Consider the following 7944-nt stretch of genomic DNA (forward strand, 5'->3'; position numbering starts at 1 on the left):
CATCGGGACCGGCGGGGTGCTGACAGGCCTGCCGCAGAGAAACACCCTCCTCCAGCACCGGGCATCCCGTGGGGGGGTGTCTCCACTGCAGGGACCCCTTGCCACAGCCCAGTGCCCCCCTCTGCCTCTCCCCAGCAAGCCTAGCGCAGACGAATGAACCTGGAGCACAGTCAGTGACAGCTGTAGGACCTCAGGGCCTTTTTGACCCGCCGCTAGCAGACAGTAGAATAACTTCTATAAACACAAGGCTTCTGTGTACATATTTTAACGCTATTTTTCTTTCAGGCCACTCTGGCATTCTGCAACATGCTTTTACTTCCACCCTAAATTTCCTGAGCTTTTCACTCCCTCTTCCCATCTCCTTGAGCCAACAAGGAGACATTTTCAGTGGCTTCCCCAGAAGCATCTCTTCTCTGCACTCTGCAGGCTTGCACAGTCCGAGGCTCGTTCGTTCTCCTCAGAAATTACTTTGTCACCCACTTCCCAAACTTATCCTCTAGATCAACATTTACAACTTCTTCAGGCTTCTTTCCAGAAGCTCTTGGTATCCTGAACTACCTTCCTGACAAAGTTAGTCCTGAATTATCCCACTGCTTGTGGTGTTTTCACTTGTGCATTTGTTTGTTGTGGGAGAGGGAAAGACTACAGACTGAGGGATGGGGCTGGGGGGGCTCTGCAGGGCTTAGGAAAGGCATGTGAGGGTGGACAGGTTTCATGCAGAGCAGAGGGCTGGTGCGTTAAGGAAGGCTTGTGGCAGCCAGGGAGGTGGGAGATAGTAAGAATCAGGAATCCACTTCCTAGCAGGGAAGGGAGAAATGCGAATCTGAACGAGATGAGGGTGCCTCAGAAGAAAAAATTTAGTCCAGCTTGCAAAAAAACCCACCCAACTCCAACGTAATTTATTGTAGCTCAAGAGGATAAAAGAAGCGTATAAAATCCATTCCACAAGAAGGTCAAACTAAGTGCATGAGCAAAATACAAGCATATATATATATATATATGTATATATATCTTTCTTCTATTCAATAGCTCTCATTGTAGAACTTGGGATCAATCTTAACCTTTAAGTTTTCTTGTCTTGTCCATCGTCTCCTAGCCAGACAGCATCCCTCCACAGCATTAGACTAGGGGAATGATAAAGGAATAAAGAATTACATCAAAACAGGAGAAAGGGAGATGGATTCACAGAGCACTATGGGCTGGCAGGTGTTCAGGTGCAGGCACAGACTTCATCAGTCCTTCTGACTCCAGTGCTGCAATACTACTTATTCAGCCGGCTGCAAGAGAAAAGTATTATGTGAGTATCAGTATTGTAGACCTGAAAGGCTCCACTCTGTTACCTCGAAGCCAGCCAACTCCCCCCACTTTTTTGCTTAGTGTCGAGAATGACTGCTTGCCTCTGTAGCTGAGGATGCAAACGGTTACTTGCATATCCACACGGCTGTGGTTTAGGTTTCAGTTACACTGAGCTGCTTACTTGGCAAAGAGAGTTAAAGAACAACTGTATCAGCACTTGCATTGCACAGATTTATCTAGTTTTTGATGCAGTTGTATTGGCTTTGTCCTGTCCTTATGGGGATTATTTTTTAACCTTGATAAAAAGTAGGTGAAAACAGGGTGAATTCTGTGACACGTGTTATGCTAACCAACTCTTCACCGCATATACATCCCAGCTATGAAGTAGTATTTACCAATAAACATTCTCACCGAATTCTCAGTGACAGTGAAAAAAAAAAAAAAAGGTGAAACTATCGCAGTTTGCCACTGTCACCAGTAAAAATTAAAGAGAAGTACAATTCTGTACCTACACATTCATTGAACTGGTTCATGCAATCATTTATACTGTCCTTAGCTCTCCACTTCCGATGACAGAATAGCCGCCAGTGTTTCTTCACAGCTGCTGTGATGCCTGATACCATATATGCTTAAAGACCTGGAAAAAGGCAGCTTCTCTGCTGAGAAGTCCTTGCTCCCGTGAAAAGGGCCAGGACTTGATGGTGTATTTCATATCACCCAAGGCCTTTAGGAGAGGGCATGGTTCACAGCGTGCTGTGGTTTTCTCCTCTTTTTCCTTGCTCCCGAGACATTATTGGCAATTTTCACAAATTGCAGTCCAGAACTGTGTGCACAGAGCTGGAGTCACATTACGGACATAATGTATTTTTAAAATTTGGGTTTAATCGTTGAGCTTGGTTGTGTGCCTTTCACCTGCACAACTTTGACATCCAGGTCCCGGATCCACAGTGGAACTCATCAAAGGACCCTGGAGCTCCTGCTTGGGTTTGGCCAACTCCTCTTCATCGTCAAAGTAATTCAACTGAGAACTCTCTGCTCAAAAGTTTCCCGGCACAGTGCTACCATGGGTTTGGGGCGTAACAGGAAATTAATTAAACATGTCTCATAACTCTTAAACGTGACTTAACATGAGTAAGAGCTGAAAATGATGAAATGCAGCTGTACTGTAGCACTAAGCAGGCTCAAGTTCCATTTTTCCCCACTTAACCATCAAGCTCCCCTGTCTTGAAAACAGAGTCTTTGCCCATTCCAGATGCCCTTGTTGCCACTTACTGTTGACACTGACATGTCTTGTTTTCCAGCAAATATTGTCTTGCTCGTACCATCCTTTTTGCCCGTTGCTGCCAAGAAAGAAGGGAGAAATAATGATAGGATATTTTGATGCTTCAAATGCTTTCCTCTGAAATGGTAGTAAAGTACTATCTGCAGGCTGTCCATCTCTAACTATTTGCTTTGAGTCTAAGGATCGACCCTTTATCTGTTCGGCTCTGCTCCCAGACAGAAACTCAGACTCCTCCTAGGGTTTGGGGAGAGGTGTCATCTATTCACCTTTCACCGGGCACTCACCCTTCTCCGTTGCCAGCTTATGCCACTGATGATGCACAGGCACGCTAGGCCAAACACCAACACGCTGCCTGCAATACTTGTTCCGATTACCACATAGCTGATCCAAACAGGAGCTTCCTCTGTGGAAGAAGAAAAGTATTCAGAGGCAGATACAAAAAGAATTTTAAGGTTTTTGAGTGGAGGCAGGTACTTGATACTAATTTCCATACCCACGGGGTAATTAAGGCTGATCTTCATCTCATTGCCTTCTATGAGGTGACAGTTCCACAGCCCTGCAGCACTGACATTCACCTCCACCTTTGCTTCATTCTTCTTTGACATCTTGATGTCCATCTGAGTCCCATTCACACGTTCCCAGCGCAAGTGGGCATTGGGTGGGAGTGGACTAGACACCTGGCAGGTCAGGGTCATCTTGGCCCCTCTGGAGAGCGGCCCAACAGGGTTAGCTGAGACTGTAAAGGTAAGAAAAGGACATGTGAGTGAGAGGATGGGAACATGGGTCCATCTATATGCTTGTGGCTTCCAGATTTCTGCAGCTCTTCAGCTCTTGGCCCACTTCTCTTTCTCTCACCTTTCATCACCACCAGCTCTATCCTGCTGTGTGTGTCTCTTCCGTTGTATGCCAGCTGGCACTGGTACTGCCCAGAATGGTTGAAATGGACTTTGGGGAGTTTCACGTTTATGGTGTTTTCAGGTTTGCTTTCAGGTATCTCAAACCGAAAGTGGCTGCTTTTTTTGGTCTCATGCTTCTCTCCCCGTGCTGTGACATTGAAATCAAGAAGCTCATGAGTGGTTGTACTTTCCTGTTGTTTCCATTTCAGTTGTCCTGTGAAACCTTTTTTCCATTTTATCTTCTGAAAATTCAGATGCCACGACAAGATGACAGTGCTATCAACAGTTGCATACTTCCTTTCCAAGCCTGGATTCTGAAAACCTGAATTCAGAAGAGACAAGGAATACAGAGACAGGGAAAGACATGGCTACACTTCCCTGTGTCCACCCTTGATCTGGAGAGATGCACACTGTGATCAGTTGAAAGAAGGCTCGGAGAAAAGCCATGAAATACCCCAGGAAGGATAAACAGTTAGTGTCTGAGAATAGATTTAAAGAGCCAAAGCTCCCAAGCTCATCAGAGCTGAGAAGAGACCCCAAGGAGAGGGAGACCTTTTACAGCAAGCCTGGAGAGGAAAATGGGAGCAAGCGTGGGACAGAGCTCAGGCAGCAGAGCAATCCCTAATCTGCGGTGTTGGAAGCCCTGGGAAATCGACCCTGGAACACCATTGCTTGGGATGCTGGAAAGTAAAAGCTCAGTTCATGAGCTGGAGGGACTGGTTCCTGAGCCTGTGTGTGAGTTGCATTTTTGTTGTTGCATACCTAATACCTTCACATCAAAGGTGATGTTGTGATTAATCAATGGAGAGTCAGAATGGATGTGACACATCCAGGGCCCACTGTCCGTAGCCTCCAGTTCCTTTAACTCCAGTATGTATTTTTGACGAGTATTCTTTGGTAAGGGTTTTGGTCTTACTGCGTTGTTGTTACTGTCAAACAATGCGATGTTGAGATCAGGTAGAGGTTGGGATGAATTTTGCACTAAAGTCAGCTGGGGAACTTCATTTGGCAGAAAGTGCCCACCTAAAGAAATCGTCACTGTAAAGAGAAAAAGTGTAGCCCATAAGTCAACTCCTCATCCTGCAAGAGAGGGACAAATGTCACAGCAAAAAGAATATGGAGACTCTGTGCCCTGGAGATGTAGGAGAAATGAACTATGATAGCTCAGGACAGAAGAAAGAGCTGCTGGATAAAGAATCCCAGCGGAGATGTCTCTCCAAGCTCTACAGTCTCCTGGTCTGCTCCCCCCTCACCTCCTCATGGGTAAAAGCCCTCTAATCACTCACATTCAAAGACATGCAGTGAGATACTGACTGTGTGGGAGTCATATTCACAGGTGTAGATTCCAGCATCGGAAAGCCTTAAGTTGAACACTTTCAGGTGTTTACTGTTGGAGCTGATTTCAGATCGATCAGTCATGGTAGCTTTACCTTTTGAAAAAATATGCTTGATTAGGAGGAAAGAGGTTTCTCAGCCATATACTGGGGAGAAGGTGTGATGAATTGGAAGCCTTACCTTTCAAATTGCTCATTATAAACTTCCTTATAACAACTTTATAGTACTTCCAGGTCACACCTGAGTTATGAGGTATGCCTTTGCAGTTCAGGATCACCGTCTGGCCTGCCACCCCAATCTGTAGTTCGTTTTGCTGACCCATAATGGCGATCAGACCTGAAAGTCAACACCCACCAAAAAAGGCATACATTCATTTTCTGAAGGGTGACTCAGTGAATACTTCCCATCCCTCCAGAAAGACGAAGATACTTCTCCTCCCTTTCCCAGATACTGGGAAGATTATCCTCAATTTCTGAATTTTTCGCTCCTTTGTCTCATGAATCAATCCCTTATCTTTTCAGCTCTGTAACTTCCCTCCCCTCCACTTTGGCTCTTTACCCAGCTAGTGGCTATTCTGTTTCACATACATTCAGAATCAGGGAAAATGCCAATGGTTGTGGTGGATTCACCATCATTTACAATTTTGAGATGTCAATGGTTTTACTGAAAGAACCTTTTTCCACTGGGCAAAATTTAGTTATCTCACTGGTAGCAAAGGCAGAATAGCATACGCCAGCCCTCCTTCACTCCCCAGTCAATACTTGAGGCAGCACTGGCAAATTTGCTTACCCTTTCTTCCAATTTTTGCATGGAGCAAGACTGAAAGTCCAGGACAATGAAAGGATAAAGTAAAAAAAGAAATAAGAAGGCTGGCCTAATGCCAGATGCCTGTTCTTGGGATGAGGGCTGTGTGACAGTAAAAGAAGTAGGATATATAAGGTTGAAGAAACATTAGGAGTGGTTTCTTGAAAGAATGACTTCCTTTCCTTCACTGTAAAGAGGATTTCTGCAGGAGACAATAGGAAGAAGGTGGAGTTGCCAGAGGTACAATTGGGAATAAGGGGGTTGTGGTCTTCTGCCTCAGTGCTGGTAAGCTCTCAGAGCTGTCTAACCTGTGAATCCCTCAGGTGACCCTAGTACTGAAGAGCCCCAGAAGTGCAAAATAAAAAGTTTACGTGATTTTAATGGAGGGTTTTCCACAGGTTACATATTCCTCCAAGAGCATGGGTAATCTGTCATAACGCCAATATAGGTTTTCAATAATCACACGTTGGACCACAGAAAATGATGCAGTTGTCTTAAACTGTGAAATTATAAATACTATTAATAAGAGTCGGTATCTTTTGCTTTGCTTTTGGTGCTAAGGTGCATAAAAGACTTCCAAGCTTTTCTCTGCAACCAGAGGAATCAAAGCTGATTATCTGAGAAATGCAGGTTTGTCCTTACTCAGTCACCTTCCTTTCTTGAAAAATGAGCACTAAAAAGTCCACCTAATCTTATAACATTAGCAGTCAAACTAAGCAAACCGGTAGCATCACATTCGTAAAGGCAAATCTCTGATGAGAAACCCACGAGATTTTGCCCAGGCGGCTGGAGGCAATGTGGAAGGCAGTATTTTCCATTCTGCGCTTGGTGTGGCAGATCCAGGCTGGGTTTGGCTCAGGAAAATGGCTCTGCCCAAAGGACAAGTCCCGCCTCAAGCATTTCTTCATATTCATACAACTTTTGTGAACCTTGACTCCGAATTGCACAATGCCTTCTCCAGCTCCCGGTCCTGTTCTTTTATGGCAACATTGTCCAAGTCACTACACTGTGTGCTTCTACACTAACGCACTCGCTGCTTACGGTCCCTACCCCGCCTGCCCACCCCTCCAGTGTGAGGTTTGAAGCCATGCCACAGGCACCCTGGCTCTCACAGGAACCCCACTCCTGCATCTCTACAGGGCAGCTCCCCAAACCCGGTGATGCTCCAAACCGCCTTGATTTCAGCTGACAGGCTTGGCCAGCAGGCTAGGAACAGCCTGAGAGTCCCAAAGCTTGAGCTGTCTGTGCTGTCTCTGAAATACCAGGGTAGGGAGCCCCTCATCTTCTAGCCCCTTGGTCCTAATCTCCACTGCATGCACCTCCCCACTGCTGTCACAGCTGCATGGCTGGGATGACCCTGCTCCAAGCCGCACGAGGTGTGTTATATGGCAAATGGGGAGGAGCCTAAAAACACCCCAAATGTTGTGATGCTTATGGAAAGGCTGTAAGGACCGGGAGGGTTTGCTGAGCTGAGGACTCACCCGGGTGCAGAACCAAGAAGACGGCAAAAGTGCTGCTCACCACCGTGCCACATAGCTTCATCGCTGGCGGAACGCTCCTCCCTGCTGTGGACCGCAGGGCTGGAAATGCCGTCGCTGCCAAGGGATGTTGTCCTGGAAGACCCAAATACTGTGTTAACAGTGGTTGATTTTCAGACCTCAGTGGATGGGGCCCAGTTCCCAGCCAGTACCCACCATCCTTCAGTGCAGCGACGTGGAAAATCGTTGGTAAAGTCACCTGAGCCCTGTGTTTCAGCAAAGAACCTAGCTGCAGCGTTCCCCCTAGAGTTTGGTATTAAATGTTTTATTTTACTCATCCCTAGGTTTCTGGCATTCATTGGGCTGCAGGTGTTTATACTGCCAACAGTTCTGTGCTTTTTTACTTCCCTATGGTGGGTTATCATTGCTCTTGCAGCAATTGAGGCTAAACACATACAGAGCTGCATTAACAAGAGCACAGCCAGCAGGCTGAGGGAAGTAATTATTTCCCTCGATTTGGCACCCCTGAGGCCTCATCTAGAATACGGGATCCAGTTTTGGGCCCCCAGTGCAAGATGGATGCCAACAAATGGGACAGAGTCCAATGGAGGGCTACTGTGACGGTGAGGAGGCTGGTGCACGTGATATACAGGGAGAGACAGAAAGCTGGGTTTGGCAGGGAGAAGAGAGCCAAGGTGGGATCTTTTTTCAGTCTCTCACTATCTAAAGTATATTACCTAGCCACATTCTTCTCAGAGGTGCACAGGAGAGGAACACGAGGCAGCAGCCGTAGGTTGCAGCAAGGAACTGTCGACTAGATAGAAGGAAAAATTTCTTCCTGCTAAAGGGGGTT

General features: G+C 46.3%; 1 protein-coding gene across 1 annotated transcript in view; it reads right to left on the bottom strand.

Moving 5' to 3' along the window:
• LOC104293427 overlaps window positions 1–7155 on the bottom strand; it is a 7801-nt gene extending 646 nt beyond the window's left edge. The window contains exons 1-8 of the mRNA XM_009892936.1: window positions 7095–7155; window positions 4990–5145; window positions 4761–4904; window positions 4237–4512; window positions 3434–3796; window positions 3072–3314; window positions 2863–2981; window positions 2569–2636 (exon numbers count right to left, since the gene is read on the bottom strand). Of these exons, the coding sequence (XP_009891238.1) occupies window positions 2569–2636; window positions 2863–2981; window positions 3072–3314; window positions 3434–3796; window positions 4237–4512; window positions 4761–4904; window positions 4990–5145; window positions 7095–7155 (1430 nt within the window). The remainder of the gene's footprint in view (window positions 1–2568; window positions 2637–2862; window positions 2982–3071; window positions 3315–3433; window positions 3797–4236; window positions 4513–4760; window positions 4905–4989; window positions 5146–7094) is intronic.
• Between the last annotated feature and the right edge of the window lie 789 nt (window positions 7156–7944).

The sequence above is a fragment of the Charadrius vociferus genome, unplaced genomic scaffold, assembly GCF_000708025.1.
Source record: "Charadrius vociferus isolate BGI_N301 unplaced genomic scaffold, ASM70802v2 scaffold301, whole genome shotgun sequence".
NCBI classification, from domain to species: Eukaryota; Metazoa; Chordata; class Aves; order Charadriiformes; family Charadriidae; genus Charadrius; species Charadrius vociferus.